The sequence below is a fragment of the Eublepharis macularius genome, chromosome 11 (assembly GCF_028583425.1).
Source record: "Eublepharis macularius isolate TG4126 chromosome 11, MPM_Emac_v1.0, whole genome shotgun sequence".
Lineage (NCBI taxonomy): Eukaryota > Metazoa > Chordata > Lepidosauria > Squamata > Eublepharidae > Eublepharis > Eublepharis macularius.
Genome location: NC_072800.1, coordinates 18633676 through 18653012, shown reverse-complemented (window position 1 = coordinate 18653012; position 19337 = coordinate 18633676). Strand labels below are relative to the sequence as shown.

The 19337-nt window shown below is 43.7% G+C and overlaps 1 protein-coding gene across 1 annotated transcript in view; it reads left to right on the top strand.

The window, feature by feature from the left end:
• CNTNAP2 (contactin associated protein 2) overlaps window positions 1-19337 on the top strand; it is a 1091545-nt gene that overhangs the window by 527250 nt on the left and 544958 nt on the right. The window contains exon 10 of the mRNA XM_054990911.1: window positions 2908-3079. Within this exon, the coding sequence (XP_054846886.1) occupies window positions 2908-3079 (172 nt within the window). The remainder of the gene's footprint in view (window positions 1-2907; window positions 3080-19337) is intronic.

Here is a 19337-nt window from a genome sequence, read left to right as displayed (position 1 = left end):
AGTTCTTAAAGACAGGAAGCCAGATGCAGGAGAGAAGCAGTCACAAAGGATAAGACAAACATGAGAGTTGTTGAACACATAACAGGATTCTTGGTTGCTGCCAAAGGCCCATCTGAACAACAGGGGTTTGCAATATTTAGAAAAGGAGACCAGGAGAGGACCTTTGAGGAGCATTCCAAAGGGCTGCCAAAAACAAAAGAACCACCAAGCAGTGGGATTTTGTATAGCATTAAAGTGCATCATTACAGTGGCTCATGCTGTATCACTGTGCTACTGGTCCATACAGTTTTGCACTTGTGGGTAATTCCTTTTTTTTTTTCCAATATCTAACATACAAAACTACAATGACAGTAACTACAAAGGACTACAATAGCACAAGGGAAGGGAAAGAAGGGAGAAAAAAGAGAAAGGGAAAGGGGGGGTGGAAAAAAAGGGGAAGGTAACCTACAAACACTAAACGCTACATTTCAATGCTTTCCCTTCATACTGCCATAGTAAAAAAAATAGCTTAATAAAGTAGTGACGGAGTGGTTGATCATACAAATTACAAATTACAGTTCAAATTAAATCTTTTTCCCTCCCCTGGGCCTCGGACGCAATTCCCTCTGTGCAACTACCGCTGGAGCGCTCATTGCCTCCCCCCTCCCTTCAGGCTTCGGATCCTCTTCTTTTTGCTTGGTATCTGGTCCAAATTCTGGATTTTTATCCACAAAATCCCCTAGCTGATCTTCCGAATTAATCTTGTGGGCTTGATCTTTATAACTAAACCCGATTCCTTCCGGGAGTAGCCATTTGTACTTTATGTCATATTCCCTCAAAAGAGCTGCCAACTTCTTGTATTTAAATCTTCTCTTCCGAACTAAAAATGGAACGTCCTTCAATATCTTGACTTTATTTCCCAGAAAGTCCAATTCCGCATTGTAGCACTTGTGGGTAATTCCTGACATCCATGGGAGGGCTGCAGGCATGGATATGAAGAGGCCTACAAGAGGTCAATACCAGTTTTTAAAAAAGGAGATGACATCGCTGCTCTAGGAATCATTGCAGAGTTTCCAGAAATTCTTAGAGTTACCCTATGTTGCTTCCAGTTTACTGGTAGTGAAATAGTGCTGCAAAAAATGTTCCACGTTTTTAAGAAATTTTCTCCCACCCCCACTCAGAGCAGTGGTGGGCAATGGTAGGAGGTGGTGGGGATCCCCCACCCCCACAAGAGGAATATGACCCCTCTTGTGAGCTCTTTCGGGATTTTGAGAAAGACTGGTGGACACCATCACAAAATGGCTACCACAGGGGTGGGTCTAGGGTCGCCAGGTGTCCCTGGCAACCGGCAGGATGGGGAGCAGTACTTAGAACTAGAGATAGGCACGAACCAAAATACGAACCAAAATTAAGCACGAAGCAGGCCAGTTTGTGGTTCGTGAACCATGGTTTGTCAGATCCCATTTCTGCCTTGAACTTTTAGGCTGGTTTGTTTGGTTCATTTTTTGGTTCTTCACTGCAGACAGCCTGGTGCCAATCAATCAGTTTCCGAGGCAACAAGGGATGGACTTCCTGCAGACCTGCTGCTAACCCAGAAGTGAACTTCTGCTGGCCCGGAAGTGACCTTCTGCTGGCCCAGAAGTGATGATTTTCTAACCTAGATGTGATGTTTTCATGAACCAAATGAACCAGTTCGCGAACCAGGGGCAGGTTTGTGAAAGTTTATGGTTCATGGTTCGTGAAATTTGACGAACCACAAACCACATGATTCAGGTTTTTTTCGGTTCATGCCTATCTCTGCTTAGAACTGTAGAATCATAGGGTTGAAAGGGGCCATACAGACCATCTAATCCAACCGCATGCCCAATGCAGGAACAGTCAAAAGTATCCCCGACAAGTATTCATCCAGCTGATCTTGAAGACTGCCAGCAAGGGGGCATCTAAATAGTTTGGATTGTATTTCTGCTTGTTAATGTGGAAATGCTATGCTTCCCCTGTGAGTGTGAGCCCAGTTCAAGCTGGGGCCATGGCACACATTAAGAAGGGGCTTAAGTCCCGTCCCCTGTTTTTTTTCTTGATGTGAAACAGCCTTGGAGGTTCCAGTTTGTTCTGCTGAAAAATTTACATGCACAGAAACGTCCATTAGTGGCAAAGGGGCACCATCGATTGGGAAGTTTTCTGTTGCAAGCCTTTCTGAAATGAATGGGAGCTGCACCATTTTCAATTTCAATTTGACTTGTGCAAGAAAAGCCTTCTGGGCAGAGAATGACGAAACAGCGCTCTGTCATCATCGGATTAAGTCAGCAAGCAGTCTGAATCAGCATGACTAAAGAAGAGCAAGTCTGCATATCAGGATTAGTAAAGACGGCTCGTTGTTTCTTTTTTTCTGGAGCATGAGGGGCCAAATGTCCTGTTCCTTTGTAAACTATTGATTGTTAAGAAAGGCTATTAAAAATATGAGGTCATGGAAGAATGGAGGATGCTGCCCTATGGCAGTGCTTTTTGTTTTCGTTTATAAAACCATAATGTGTTCTTCCATTACATCAACCAAGATTTTATCCTAAGTGGGTATTCCCATTCTGTTCTGTATCGGCAACATGAAATTTCTCATGCAATGTTATTTTGATTAGCAGCACGAAATCTCTAACAAAGATACCATTGTGTTTTCTAGTAAGCTTGAAACTTGAGTCCTAACCATTGGCTGTCAATTGAACCACAAAGGCATTGCCTGCATTTTGTAATCTTCCTTCTCTGTCCTCCTTTGAAAATAGCATTTTTTTTCACCCCAATTTTTTTGCAGGGCAGGGCAGGGAGGCATACAAAGGCAAGAGGAGATGGTCTCGAAGGAACGATGAATAAAAATGCACAACTTGAATAATCTCTCAAATATAACCATATCCCTCTTTTTATCTGTGTTCTTGAAAACAGGTTTCCTGACACAGATGAATGACTTTGAGCGCCCTGTTCTCCAGCTCTCCTTCCAAGGTTGCATGCAGCTTATTCATGTGGATGATCAGCTGGTGGATTTGCACGCAGTGGAGCAAGGGAAGCTGGGAAACTTCGCCAATGTCAGCATCGACATGTGTGCCATTATTGATCGGTAAGCAAGAGTTTTAATTAATTCATTAATTGCCGCTTGACAGATTAAAAAAGCATGCAACGAGCCTGGCAGGATAAAGATGCAAAATACTTTGCAAGCCTGTAGGATTCCTGTATTGGTCTTCTGCATGCATTATTAGATTATCTTTTGCAGTTATTTCTGAAAATTTACAGTAACCAGCAAAAGGCTGATTCCCCACACGTTGGATAATGCACTTTCAATGCACTTTATCAATCGTTTGAGGTGGATTTTTTGTTCCGCACATGAAAAAATCCATTCCAAATGATCTATAAAGAGGATTGGAAGTGCATTATCCAACGTGTGCAGAATCAGCCAGAGTCTTTAACAGTGATTCTCTTTTGGTGTGTGGAAATCTCAGGAATCCATCCTGGGTCCTACATTGTTTAACATCCTTATAAATGACTCGGATGAAGAGATAGTGGCAGATGATACTAAACTGAGAGCAGTAGTTAATACAGTAGATGATAGGATCAAGAACAGGATGGAAAACTGGACTAAAACTAGCAAAATGAATTTTAACTGGGATAAATGTAAAGTTCTGCATTTAGGTAGAAAAAAATCAAATGCGTAATTATAGGATGGGTGAGGCTTGTCTTGGCAGTAGTACATGTCAAAAGGACTTAAGGGTCTTAGTAGACCAAACACTGAACATGAATCAGCAGTGTGATGACACAACTAGAAAGGCCAATGTGATTTTGGGCTGTATCAACAGAAGTATAATGTTCAGATCACATGAAATAATGGTATCAGTTTATTCTGTTCTGCTTTGACCTCATTTTGACTGCTGTGTTCAGTTCTGAGCACCACAGTTTAAGAAGGATGTTGACAGGCTGGAACATGTCCAGAGGAGGGCTACAAAGATGGCGAGCGGTCTGAAGACCAAGTCCTATGAGGAAAGGTTGAAGGAGTTCAGTATGTTTAGCCTGGAGAGGAGATGACTGAGAGGCAGTATGATTGCCATCTTCAAATATTTGAAGGGCTCTCACGTAGAGGATGGAGTGGAGTTGTTTTCTGTGGCTCCAAAGGGTCGGACCAGAGCCAACAGGTTAAAATCAGACCCAAAGAGTTTTCAGCTAAACATTAGGAACAACTTCCTGACAGTTACAGCAGTTCCTCAAAGAAACAGGCTTCCTCAGAAAATGATGGCCTCTCCTTCTTTGGAGACATGTAAAAAGAGGCTAGATGGCCACTGGATGACAATTCTGTGACTCAGTATGAATTTAGGTGGATTGGGAGAGGGAGAGAGTGAAGGGATGAGCTGGTGCTAGCTCTTTCTTATGTGCCCGGAGTATGGCCAATTGCCCCTTTGAAGTCAGGAAGGAATTTTCCCCCAGCCAGATTGATCAGGCATCCTGGCACAGGTTTTTTGCCTTCCTCAGGGCATTCAGCAAGAGTTATCAGGAGAGGTGGGAGGGGGGTAGCTGTGACTCACCTGCATTGTGCAGGAGGTTGTGTAAGCAGATGACCCTTAGGCTACCTTCCAAACTAGATGACCCTTAGGCTACCTTCCAAGTCTATGGTTCAACGAAATCCAGCAGAGAGATTTTCAAGTGTTTCTCTTTGGGTTGCTAACAATAGATGTTCAGGGCAACTCAACTAGAGTGTTAACAGTCATGAGAGTTGATGGTATGTTAAGTGGCATTTGTTAGCAAAGCTGTACATGGAGGTCCGTTGTAGCTCCTCGTGGTCTCTTGACCAGATCCAGGAGGATGTCCCCACCACCTCATTGAAGAACAACTATCCACATCATTTTTGAGTAAATAAATCCCTCCAAAGCTTTTTCAGTTGACTGCTTTGAAACAGCACAGGCGACAGTTCTTAAAGGCTTTATTCCTCTTTCTCCAAATGAAGTGCTTTGCTGTCAGGGCACAAGATTAAAATACTGATGATCTGACTCGGAAAGGGACTGAAGCATCTCTTGCTTATTCAGAAGCAATTTCATCCCCCCGGTGAATTTGCTGCAACTGGAGATTTAGTATACTGTAGAAGAGCAGGTCTCTTGGGACTCAGAGTCGCGTCGCAATATGAGGATCCTGAATGCCAGGTTGCTGTGAGTGCTATCGCAGGGGCTCAGAAGCTTACCCATAAGAAACATAAAGATCTTGTTAATTAACCTAGTTAATATTGACAGAGAGCGAGAAAGACAAATCAAATAGATCTTTGTGTGCTATTTATTTATCTTCTGCGAAATATTGCTCCTTCCTGCTTAGAATAAATGCCTGTGAGGCATCAAAGAAGAGACACAAATATTACATAGGTGGGCAATGCAAATATCTGCAACATTTCTCTGCACTGTGCCTTTTTCATGCATGTGTCCATTTAGGGCAACGTAAGTCTTCTGCACTGTCATCCACAGCAGAGTTACACCTTTCTAACACCTCTGGCTTTCATGAGAAGGGTGTAATTTTGCTTAGGAAGGCTCTGTTGAAGAATCATAGTAACGATGTGGGTATACTATGGCTGCTTCCACTCACATTGGATAATGCACTTTCAATGCTCTTTAGTGATCATTTGGAACTGGGTTTTCACGTGTGAAACACAAAATCCACTTCTAAAGGATAACTAAAGTGCATTGAAAGTGCATTATTCAACGTGTGTGAAAACGGCCTTTAAGCAGGTACAAAATGATGGGCAGGAGGAGAGGTTCTAAGATATCTGGAATAGGTGGATTATGATAAAATCATGTTCCATAGTGGGTAATAGGATCAGAGAAGGGGAATGTAAGAAGAAGCTGAACGTGTATTTTCGAATGTTGTAAACCGCTTTGTCTAAACATGACATTTATGATATATAATATAAATATGACATTTAATGATGTAAATGTGGCGTTTCGGGTCTAAATATGTGCACATGCATTTTTGTGAAAAGAAAGCTGGTTGTTTATGGGGGATTGGTACTCCCTATTGTCATGGAATGGGGTGTGTGTGGAAGTGAACACCTGGCGGGCCAGCCAGTCACCCAATTGGGTGGCTATGTTCTGGTTCTGCTCAGAACTGCTCATAAACAACATTTGGCAGAGAGAAAACTACATTGTCTGTCTGAAGGGAAGGCAGTTACAAAGTTAAAACAGGGAAGGATGAAGCAGCAGCTATTGGCAAATAGTTCTTCAGCTGTCGGAGGAAGGCCCATTGTCTTGCAAGACCCAAGTTGTACCTCCTTTAAAGGCTAACCCTCAAAGTGGAGCAAGTCCGCTGTAGACCAGCCGGTGTTTGCTTCAGGCAATGGGGGAGCAAGCCAGGGGAATGGAGGAGGATGGGGTGAACTTCATTCCTCCTCCTTCCATTCCACAGGAGAAGCATTAAAGGATTAAGCAAGTGACCACAAACTAGACTGATGGCAGGGCAGGATGACACATACAACTGTTAGCGAACAAATTTCATAAAGTTGAAACATTTTTGAAAAGGGCAATGTTGTTTGCTTTTTGTTTATGCCCAGGGCCTAGGTTTACCAGATTGCCCATCATGGCAAGCCATCTCCCACCCCCCGCCAGCTCTCTCTCACTCTGCCCACATTTGTTGTAGGATAAAATGGGGCCAGAGGTGGTATTTCAGACTCTGCAAAGTTGCTTCTGTTTGCCACATCTGCAACACTCTAGGAATTTCCCCAATCACTGTGGTCCTTGCCATAGAGATTAGGGGAATTCCTAGAGCAGCATGTGATATAGCAGGGGTGGCCAAACTTGCTTAATACAAGAGCCACATAGAATAAACGTCAGATATTTGAGAGCCGCAAGACGTGATGCATTGAAGTGATTTCAGATTAAGAAGTAGGTTTGGGGGAGTGTCCTGAAAGTGACATCACAGAAAGAGGTGGAGTTTTGGTATAGTATGACATCAGCAGAAGGGGTGTGGCTTGGGAAGAGCCATCACCTGACCTTTGACTTGGAAGTGACATCACTTTTGTGATGTCTTTTTTTTTTTACTTGGAAGTGACATCACATCCTCTTTTTGACTTGTAAGTGATATCACATCCTTGCTAGGCTTCACCCTTAAAGTCCCCAGATATTTTCTGAGTCAGACCTAGCAACCCCAACATTTTTACTGAAAATATGAAAGACATGGAAAGAAAGAAGGAAGGAAGGGAAAAAGGAAAAAGGAGGGAAAGACATGGAAAGAGAGAAGGAAAGGGAGGGAGGGAAAGACATGGAAAGAAAAGAGGTAAGGGAGGGAAGGAAGGGAGGAAAATAAACTAAACTAAACTAAAATGTATGGCCTTGGCAATACTCAGAGACCACTGGGAGCCGCACAATATGTCTAGAAGAGCCACATGTGGCTTCCGAGCCGCATTTTGGCCACCACATTTACCCAAATGTGATGTCACTACATCCCGCCATATTGTCCCTCCCCATATCCCACTTCCAAAAGCTCCCTGGATTGCCAGGCACAGGCTGGGAAACCCTACCAGGAGTACATAGGACTGGGTGTGACCTGTTCATTGATGGAAGACAATGGGCAGCTGCTTTTTAATTGTCTGAAATATGAGTCTCCCTTGGCTGCCAGTCAAGCCGCAAAGAAATATCACATTAGCATCTGGCCTGAAGTAAACCGATTTGGATTTTGGGAGTCCAGTGTGTTGTTACTTTTGATACTAGAACACCCTGTTTCAGTACTTTTGGTTTGTACTTTCATAATCTCTTATCAGTCTGCACATTTTTATTACACAGATTATTAGAAAGACATTACAAGTCTTTTAAAAAAATTATCCCATGAAGGCTACTGTTGGTTTCCCACAGCTCAGGAAAGGGGGCGCACAAGATAACATGCTGTAGAACTTCTCCTGGTTACAGAGCTGCCAGTGGATTTCACTGCAAACTACGTTTTGAAACAAGTTTGGGAGTTTCTGTTCAGGCTCTGAGGAGTAGAGAAGCAAAAAAAAAAAAAGCTTTGAAAAGACTAGCACAATTTCTCATTGGAGACCCGTGCAGCCCCACCTGAGCTGCCTCTCATCTGAGTGGAGGATTAATGGTGGCATTTGTATGCCGTTTTGCAAATTCACGTCTCATTTGGAAGGAGACAAAAAAAAGGCTAAGAAATGTTTGCTCTGAAACACACACATCCTGACTCATTTTACATGTCAGAGGAGAGACACAAAATGGCAGATGCTGTAATAAGGGAGGGAAGAACTTAGAAAACAGTAGGGTTTTCTAGGGAAATCCTGCCATATTTTCCTTCTATGACCTGCATTATCTATGTGTCCTTATTATGAAATTCACATAGTTGCTGGAAGGATCAATGTGCTTTCCGGAGAGCAACAGTTCCAATCCTCTACATCTCTCTTCCTTATCAGGTTCTTTATGAGGTTTTGTTATCATAGTCCAGATGGTACAGTTGTACATCCCAAATGTCAGACACAACATTGCAGAGGAAATTATTATTCAAAACTAATTTTCTCCTGGAAGCCTCAAGAGACTGGTCGACTGTGCCTGGCTTCTCAGTGGCAGAGTGTGTCTGCAACTCACTGGGGGTAACACTGACGAGATGCTAAAAAGGATTCCGAAATCTCCCGTCTGATATGTCGTTACAGATTACATTTAACATATGTCGATTTTAATGAAAATCTGGCAGTGTGCTTTAAAGACATGTGGAAATAGCAGGGAGGTAAAAAGAAAATGGAAACTTCACAGATCCGGAATGCTTCTATAGCTGTTTGCCAATGGTGAATACACATGGGGAAGCTTTGATACCCTATTTCACAAAGATATATTGGTATGGCCTAGAGTTTTTCTGTTAATGCAGTACAGAACTAGGGTTTTACTTCCCAACACAACCTCAGCAAATGCTGGGAGATTTGGGGTTGAGCTGCCTGGAGAAGGTAGAGTTTGCAGAAAATGTAATGTTACATTTAGGTGACACTGTAGGCTGCCTCCTCTAGTCTCTATGGTCTTTACTATAGAGACTAGGAGACATTGCTAGAATGACACTATCTGGCCATTTTTTCTCCTGCTCCTCAATTCCTTGGGAGTGAGAAATTGGGGTTAGGGGTGAGTAATTTCCCACTTGGGGTAAGTAAATGGGAGGTCTATGCAGCAGTCATGTTTAAAGCAGTAAGTTAGGTCAGGCATTACCAGCAAAAGTAAACTGATAATTGCTTCACAATGAGGATAAGAATGCTGGCCTTACTTACAGGGCTGTTTTAAGGATCAGAGAGAAAATGTACTGCTGCACTTTGAAAATTCTGAAGGGCAGCATTCTAAAGACTTCTTGAAAATTCTGAGATATTGGAACTGCTAAAGTTGGCCTGGAACTGCACCATCTTTTCTAGTTCTCTCAGCAAAGAATCTGTCCAGGCTGCTGGCTTGGAAGCAAGCAGGTACCCAGTAAGCAGGTAGTCCATTCGTTCCATTCCTGAGTGAGGAATTGCTCAGACTAACCTGGCCGAAGCCAGAAACCCTGTGGGTAACCTCCCCCCCCCCATTCGGAATGAAGAGACAGACACAAGGCTTGGGTATACATTTGGGCCATTTATTGACCAACATTAAACTTAATAACGGCAAGGGCATCACTAGCGGTACAGGTCAGGACCAAGGGATCACCCTGGACCTCCTCCTCGACCTGTCTGGGTGAGTCACCCCTGCCCCAGGTGCAAGCCATCCATGTGAATGGCTGTAACCCGGCCGGTCAGGCAAATGATTCCCCCCTTAAAGCTCCATACACCCTAGACGTGAAGACAGAGGGAAGGACTTGTGCCTGCCCTCTCAGCTGGCAGCCATACAGCCTGCCAGCTGATCCCTGACAGACCCCTATTCCCCACCAATGAGGAGGTGCCACCGGGTGCTCACCGGCCCGCTCTGTCTACCCAAATCTAACCTGCCAGGGACCTAGGTTACAGTTCCACCACTCCAAATACCACTCCTACAAGACAGTACAAGGTAGGCAAAAAACACCCCTTCCCTGTGCCAATTTGGAAAAAGGAGAAAAAATTCCTAACTGGCCCTAGTAACCAGCAACCAGCTAATCCTGTACTGCCACAGGGTGCAGTGGGTGGGCTGAGCTTTCAAAGCTGAGTGAGCACTACAGAGGCAGAGCCACCCTTTATAGGGCCAGGCCCCACCTCCCAAAGCCTGGATGCCCATGAATGTAAGGCTGTCTCTCCCTCCGTGCAGTGAGGCAAAAAGTGGCACCCAGCCTAAGCATGTTTCCCATGCAGCCAGGTGTGCCATCTTATCAAAGGATCTTGTTGCTGACAGCTGTATGTTGGATTGTATCCTCCTCAAATCAGCACAGGTGGTGCTGAAGTAAAGTAGAGAACAGCAGCTCCTCCCCAGCAAACTGTCATGGGGGTGCTGAGGGTAATATTCCCAGGTCCCATTGCTGGGGTCTCTGGTTCCAGATCCATGGCTCTTTACAGATGTTTTCAGTCCTTCTTCAATAGTTATCAATACCTCTTCAAATGCTTTATGTTTGCTCTTTGAAACATTCTCATGTATTTATTTCTTTAGCTATACCTTGATTTTGCTCTCCAATGGAGATCCATTTTTCTTCCCTCCTCCATTTTACCCTCACAGCAACAACCCTGCAAAGTAGGTGAAGCTGAGAGAGGTAGAGCAAGGTCACTGAGCAAGCATTCATAGCAAAGTGGGCATTCAAAGCCGGGTCTCCCAGATCTTAATCGGAAACTTTAATCACTGCACAACACTGCAGAAGAAAAATCATGGCCAGTGTAAATAGGCTTGTGACAAATGCATGTGTCTATTTTGCAGTGTTGTTGTTATATATTGTGCAGTTAACAATAATTTAGAGTTTAGGTGGCCTTGAGAAACAGCCAGGTAAATTCCTAAAGGTAGGTGCTCTGTGTACTCAAATCTGCTATTTAAACGGGCACTAGTAGAAGAGGGTGGTGTATTGGCAACTTGCCAATCCCTCCGTGCTATGCAAGTGCAGTAAACAAACAAACAAATTTATTATACAGTCAAAGACCAACATAGAGAGAATATTACAAAATTATGAAGTTAAAATTATTAGTAAAAATAGCACAAAATTAAAATAGTTAATTAAAACAGTAATATAGAAGGGTAGCATTTACATAAACCCTGATAATGAAAGCATCTGACGGATTGTATAGGCTGCGGCATAAAATTTTGTGACTGAGGCTGTAGTTGTCGGATTTCCATCTTCTAGAAGTGGCCTAACATATTCCAAGCTTATTCTTCCAGGTATTCTATTGATCAAAGGGGTGATGAGCTTGATGCGAGCATCTTGATAGAATGGGCAACGTAGAAGAACATGAGCTACAGTCTCAATCTCCCCTTCATTGCAGGGGCAAAGCCTTTTCTTATAGGGAATTCTGTTAAACTGTCCATCTAAAACAGCAGAGGGAAGTGCAGCACACCTTGTGAATGTAAAGGCCCTCCTATGACTATGCACCTTCAAGAGGGACAGATAGGCAGCCGGTTTGACTATATATCTGGTGTTCATAGGGGACAAAAAAGTAGGGACTCTTCCTAAATCAAGCTGGCATTCAGTGTCCAATATCCTTTGTTTTACAGTCTGTTTTGCCTGATCAAAAATAGACACGGGCACGAACAGCATTACGAACAGAAAAAAACCACAAACAGCCCCTTCGTCTGCTCGTGAACAAGCCGTTCATGAGGCCCCATTGTAAACGAACAAGAGGCCGTTGCAAGCCTCCTTCATTGCCTTCGTCAGCCGTTCGTCAAGCCAGACAGTCTGGCACCTGCAATCAATTCCCTTGGCAACTGGAGGCAGGGACTGAACTCCTTCTGGCTTTCCTTCTGGCTTTAACCCTTCAAAGGACTTCCAGAAGAGAGTCCCGTTTTTGCCACTGTGAAGAGAAAATGACAGCAAAGAGGGGGGGACCCATGGATCATGCCTTTCCCAGGGTGCAATCTCTCTGAAACTTGGGGGGGGGGGTCTTCAGAGGACAGTGAGGACTATGTCCCCTGAAAATTTGGTGGGTATTGGACATTGGGAAGGTCAGTTTGTGGGGTGTTTAAAGGGCCCTACCCCTTGAACGTGGCAGGAAAGGTCCCTTTAAACTATCAGCTGGCCAGCGGAAGGGGGGAATCCCCCCTGCCAGCTGCTAGTTTAAAGGGGTCTTTAAAGGGCCATGAACAATGAACAATGAACATGTTTGTGAACAGGGTCATGTTCATTACTGTTTGTTGTTCGTTGTTCATGGATGGCAATGAACAACGAACAGCTTGTTCGGGTTTTTTTTCCATTCGTGCCCATGTCTAGACAAAACCCACGGTTAAAATCATGGAGAGTGAAAAACCATGGCTCACCAGTTTACAAAGGACCATCCTAAGCCATTCAGGTTGATATTCATCCAGGAGGAGCAATGGGGTCAAGTCTTGCTGAAAATAGTTGATCTTAAGCCAGTAATTTAAAGAGGCAAGGCACACCTTAGTGTCCACTCTGATAATGCCAGCCTCCAGTTGTAGTAACGCATTTGGTATGTGATTGGGGACTTGCAATGCTGCTCTGAGAAACTTCGATTGGACATGCTCAAGAAGGGCAAAAGAAGATGATGTTGCCCCTATTATGGTTCCATATAGGAGTTGGGCCAAGGTTTTGGCTTTAAAGAGTTTTAGGGCAGCAGGGATGTAATGTCCCCCCTTTGTTCGAGGAACTCTAAGTATATTGTGAGCTGACTTTTGCCCAATATGTGCTTTTTTAAAACCGGAGACATGAAATACTGCACCAAGATATTTGAAGGTCTGTTCCTGTTCAATCAAGTGGCCATCGATGGTCCAGGTTCTAGACTTCTGTTTCTTACCGAAGACCATTATTTTTGTTTTTTGATAATTTATAGTAAGAGAGACTTCCTTGCAGTGCTGTACTTCCTTGCAGTCTTCCTTGCAGTGCTCTTCTGAGCCCAACTGGGCTCCTTGACAAGATGGCTGCATCATCTGACCTTGCTGTAATTTTGGAGGTTGAAAGGCCTGGTTACTTAGGGATTTGACCAAGTCATTTATATAGAAGTTGAAGAGAGGTGGTGCTAAAATGCAGCCCGGTTTCATACCTCTCAAAGTGGGAACAGCATTTGAAAGATGCCCGAGCTTACAGCACCATACAAGTGCAGTAAGCAGTCCCTGTGGTAACCAAGCACTGAGTAGCAAGAGACTCAGGAACCAAATGAGGCCTTAGAATGGCAATGCAGAGAAGGAGAGGTAGGAGCGCTGGTCCTCTTAGGGGGTAATTCCTACAAAAGCCAGGTGGTAGCAGTGGTGTACCAAAAGAGGGGGTGATAAACTCTCCAAAGGTCAGGGGAAGCCTGGAGTGTGGGACATTGCCTGGCAGAGACTTGGGTGGCCACTGGTGCCCGGGCACTTTGGAAGGCAAGATGGAGCAGTGCCATCAGGTCAGTGGGGCTGTTCTGCCACAGTGACAAATACATTATTTTGCAAAGGAGATGTGTGGCACAGAGGGTGACTTCAGCCTTCCCTCCCACATCATTTCTGTGAGCCAAAATGGCCCGCTCTGGGACTCCACATATACTGATTACAACACACCCACCCCTGAGCCTGGTCTTTTCATACAGCGTTATCTTGGATCCTGTTTCACGGCCTCACAGCAGTATGATGGATATTGTGAGAATGGGAGGCAATGTTAAGAACTGGCTTTTAGATACATTGACGTTAACCTACTGGCTCATGTAATTGTTGTAGGGGTTCCCATGCCCTGTTTTGCCACTGAGATTTGATCTCTTGTAGGAATAGATGATACAGAAAAACCTGTACTTTGAAAGTCTATAGGCATGCAGATGCCTATCTGGAATAGAAAATGAAGGTAATTCTTAGGTAAGAAATTGTATTAAGCCTTTAAACGGGTTTCTTCTGGGAAATAATAGAGCAAAACTCCTCAGGGAAATGAATGTCAGATGTTTCTCGTTTAATCCTTGATGTCTTCCTTGAAGGGCAGCTTAAATGAATTAGCTGTTATAGTCCTGGAGGTTAAAATGAACATCTCTTCATAGATTTTTCTATACAGTGTTCCAAATTGACTAGTCTGTACCTTTTATACTGCAGACAGAGAAGTTTGAAAAGGCAACTAATGTTGAGGATATCTTATACACAGAAAAATGGAGAAAGGTGTGTGTTTTTCTTTTTTAAAGAAAAGAAATGTGCAACAAACACAGAATACATTCTTATGCATCTTGGCGGGGGACCCATGAGGAGTAGGAGGGGAGACAACCCATTTACCCTCCCATGCAAGTCTCCTCCTCACAGTTATTTAGGGGGATGGAAAGCATTCATGGTATATTTTCTACTTGAAGCAGGAAACTGGGCATGGGGCAGAAAGCAGGGCAGACACACTTTCTGATCCAAGGCCCCCGATTAGCTGGCCAAGATTAGTGGGGAAGGGTACAAGGTTATGGCCACCATCTCTCATCTTAGGGTACAGGCTTGGAGCAGAAAGCATGCTGGACACTCTTTCTGTTATAAATTCAGAACCCCCCCCCCAGTCATCTGGTTGGTACTTGGGGGGGTTGGGGGGTCACCTTGAAGAATAAGGTTCCCAAGGTGTACTTTCTGTTCCAAGTCACAGCCAGGTTTTGCTTGACATTTTGTGAGATAGTGTCATGAAATCCCATTCAACATTTTTGTTGTTGTGATATTGACCTTTGCTTAGTTATCACTTCTCCAGGGGGGCGGGGGGCATAAAATACCTCAATGTTCTATATTGGGTTTGGGGATTTTTCTGAAAATCTGGGGATTTCCTCCAGGTTTGTATAAAATTCTCTCCTTTCTGTACCTCTCTCCCGTTGCATGGAATTTTTTGATCTGCAGTCTGAATCTAAGTTTGGAATTAGATATAATGATCTATAGGAGTCTAGCCTGGATAGCCCAAGTGAGCCTGATCTTGTCTGATCTCAGAAGCTAAGTGGGGTTGGCCTTGGTTAGTAATTGGATGGGAGCAAAGACCAGGGTTGTAGCAGCAAGCAGTGGGAAACTATCTCTGTTATTCTCTTGCATTGAAAACCCCACTAGGGGATTGCTATAAGTCAGCGATGACTTGAAGGCACTCTCTACCACCACCAGAAGTCTAGCCTATATGGTATATTGTATTTTCAAGTAGAAGTTTTTTGGGGAAATGAACCTTTCTGAATTTTTCACAAATTTCAATTTTGTAAAGCATAAACATAATTCAGAAATATTGTACTATATACACAGAATTTGATATTATATAATCCAATATTTTAGCTCTTCCTATGTCATACAGTGTGGTTATTCTGAAGCCACTGTCTTGAGGATTACATAGTTTTAAATGCATGGACCCGGATCTGTTTCTGCTTCAGCCAACTTGTTGAAGATAACAGCTGGTGCTTCAAAATGCAGATGTATTTGCATCACAGCTGACCATTGTGATGCAAATGTAGAAACATCTGTATCCATACATAATGGAACACTTCTCATGTGCATGAATCTTTGGCACATTTAAGATGTACGTACCTGAAAATGCAAAATTAGAGTGGTGTATAGAGCCAGATGGTGTAGTGGTTAGAGTGTCAGACTAGGATCTGGGAAAGCCAGATTTGAACCCCCACTCTGCTGTAGAAGCTCACTGGATGATCTTGGGCCAGTCACACACTCTCAGGCTAACCCCTTTCCAGAATCGTTGTAAGAATAAAATGGAGGACAGGAAGACGAAGTTAGCAGCTTTGGGTCCCCACTGGGGAGAAAGACGGGGTATAAATAAAGTAAATAAGCAGGGCTCATTTCGAGGGGGAATGCACAGGAACACAGTTCCGGCAGTTCCCCAAAGAGGTCACATGTCAGGTGGCCCCACCCACCTGACTCTCAGCCATTTTGGGCCCGTTTCAGCCTGGATTGGTCCTGAAACGGCCAGGATCAGGCCTCTGATGGGTGGTGGATCACTCTCCCACTCAGCAGCAGCCCGATCCTGACCATTTGGGGCCCCTTTTCGGCCATTTCCAGCCCCTTTTTGCCGTTTTGGGCCCAATTTCAGCCCTGAATGGCCAGGATTGGGTCCAAAACAGCCAGGATAGGTAATGTCAGGGGGTGTGGCATATGCAAATCAGTTATGCCAATTACACACTTCTGGTGATGTCAAGGGGCATGGCATGTGCTAATGAGTTATGCTAATGAGCTATGCTAATGAGTTCCTCCAGCTCTTTTTCTACGAAATGATGCCTGTAAATAAGTAAAGTTCAAATGGGATGACTGCATGTTTGCAAGCCTGCCTATCATACAGGTGTGGTCAACAGAGAATAAGAACTAGCTGCAGATGCCACTTAGGGGCAAAATCCAAGTCCACTTCTTTATAATGAGAGCCAAACTAAAAGCGACGCCTTACACAGGTTGGACACTAGTCGGCTTCCCTCAAGTTTTGATGGGAAATGTAGGCATCCTGGTCTTGCAGCTGTAATGGAGAGCCAAGCTGTAAAACCAGGGCGCCTACATTTCCCATCAAAACTTGAGGGAAGCTGACAAGTGTCCAACCTGTGTAAGGCGTCACTTGTAGTTTGGCTCTGAGTGAAAGGGCCGTGCTGCTCAGATTCTTAGGTTGGTCATGAAATAGCACTTTCTTCATTCTGTTTTAAATCTTTTGCCTAGAGCTCAGAAATAGTACTATCTCAATGTCCAGGCTTCATTGCAAAATGCTGAGTGTATTTCATACATCAAAGCTGGCAGCACTCACAAGTTTAAAATAAGCTTCCAAACATTGCCTAGGCATTTTCTTGGCAACGGCAGCAGCCAGGGCGCATGCTTCTTGACAGCTGCTGACTGGTTCCATTTCTGATTCCTTCTTCAGAAATCGCACTTGGAAATTGTCTGTCAGCTTCTGTAAAGGTACCAAGCCATCTCACCCCATCTATGTCTGTAAAGAAGAGACCCTATTGTTCTGCAGGGGGTTGCTAGAGAAGGAAAGAACGTTAACTCTTTGCATCTATTTTCAAGAGCCAGGACACTTCTTTTTGCAATGTCACTCTGCTATGCCTCAAGCCACTGACCAGCAGTGATTTAGCACTAAACTTGGTGCAATTAAAGTCTGTGTAAGCTGTTGCCCAACTTGGTTATTCTTCTCAGTGGTTTCACTAAAATGCCAGTGGTTGATTAATTCAATACCATTACACCAGCTGACCTTCTCAAAATCATTACATCAGTAAATAAAATTACTTCTTTCTTTTAGACTCAGCACAAGAACAAATTCAGCCTTGAATTTATTGACATAGTTCCCTTATGTGCTCTTTTGGCTAGATGAGGTCTCTCTCTCTCTCTTTCTCTCTCTCTCTCTCTCTCTCTCTTGTGTGTGTGTGTATAAATTTGTGTTGATACTGTGACAATGATCTTTCAGTTCTGTCAGTATCTTATATATTAAATTTGTTCATCTGAACATCTGCTGAAGAAAGTAACAATTGCTCTATCTGATCTTTCATTATCCTTTCATAGTTTGGTCAGGACTAGAGATGGGCACGAACAGAAAAAAATGAACATGATGTTCATTGCCATCCATGAACAGGGACTCACAAACAACTACGAACATGGCCCTGTTCATGAACATGTCCGTGGTTGGCTGTTCATGGGGGCCAGCAGGTTCTCCTCCAGCCATCATCCAAGTCAAGATCCCTACTGCACCACTCCCAGAAACCTTACCTGAGCTGGCAGCAGGAAAGGTACCAATAATAAATAATAGCTTGGCCCAGAGCCTGGCAGCAGCCCTGGAACTTAAAGGGGTAGATCCCTATCCCACCACACACAAAGAAAATTCAAGCTCCAATGCACTCTTTCTCTCAAAATGCCAACAGCAGCTGTCTCTCCCTCTCCACTGTCTGCAATGTCAGAGCTGGGAGCCCCCTCCCCCCTGGTCTTTGCTCCCTTGTTGTAACAAATTTGGAGCTCCACACTTGAAAGGAAGACCTGCCTATCAAGCTAAATTGGGCTTAGATTGGGGTTTCCAGGGCAACAGCAGGAGTTCAGACAGGGTTGAGACAATCCCTACCTAAGTTGCCAAGGGAATTGATTGCAGGTGCCAGACTGTCTGGCTTGATGAACAGCAATGAACAGTAACGAACGAGGCTTGCAATGACACCTGTTCGTTTAGAATGGGGCCTTCTGAACAGCTTGTTCACGAACAGCACATTGGGCTGTTTGTGGCTTTTTTGTTTGCATTGCTGTTCGTGCCCATCTCTAGTCAGGACCTCAGAGAATAGCAATATTTTCTTTCCTCCTGCAGATTCTTTGCCTCAGTTTTGGACAGCTTTGACTCCTCTGTAAATTTTAAAAGAGTGTCATTCTTCAAATGCAGATAATCCCCCTCCACTCAAAAAGCAATACCTTATCTACAGCCTGTTTTTCCTTCAAAAGCTTCAAAAACTCGGAGCAGCTTCCATTGGGACTCCCAGTGACCTCCCATTCAAGTACTCATCCAAGCACCAGTTCCTTAGGTTCAAGAAAGCTACAAGCTCAGGCAATCATAAACCAAGCTTTTTTAAAAGTTGGGATTGGAAATACTGGGTTGAGTTTCTTTGCAGAACCAGTCTACCCCTATCCATAATGGAAAGTATATTTTGTTCCTGATGCCAGCGTTTCCCGCTGACATTTCTAAAGGGTATAATATGTTATAAGGATCTTTTAGGAATGAAATCAGTATACTTCATATTCTGATGGTACAGGGTGGTTTTAGTGAATGGGTAGTTATAGGTCAGGCATTAAAAGAGAAGGCTCTCTAAAAGATCTTGGATAGAATGGCCAAATTCAGTGTGGCATGAACAAACTTCTCAAAAGGTTATCACGTTCCTGCCTCCAAAATGATTGGCAGCAATGAAAATAACTGATTGGTGGTATTTCGGGGCCTTTATTTGATACACATTTGTCAGACTTCTTGCCATGACATTTAACAAATACGGGGAAAAGAAACATGTTAATAGAAATAAAGACAGCTTAAGCACGAGGCTATGATTTTTTTTTATCAGATCCCAGATGTAGTGCTTACATATAAATGTACCACCAACTACTAAACCTATCCTCCACCTGTTTTAGAGAAGTAGAAAATGTTAAAATAAAGGCATGGCCCAATATAAATTAGCTCACCCAACAGAATCCTTCATTTGTTAACAAAAAGGGGAAGAATTCATTTGCTATTAAATGGCCACTGAAACTTCACCTAAAGAAACATTGGTGGGCTCCTCATAAGGCAGAGCATGTAAGGAATATCAAAAAAGTTGCCGTTCAGTTTTACCTAATCTGAAATCTGCAGTGAGTTTGGATAGTTCTTACATATGTGAAACAGGAGAAAAATCTTTCAAAGAA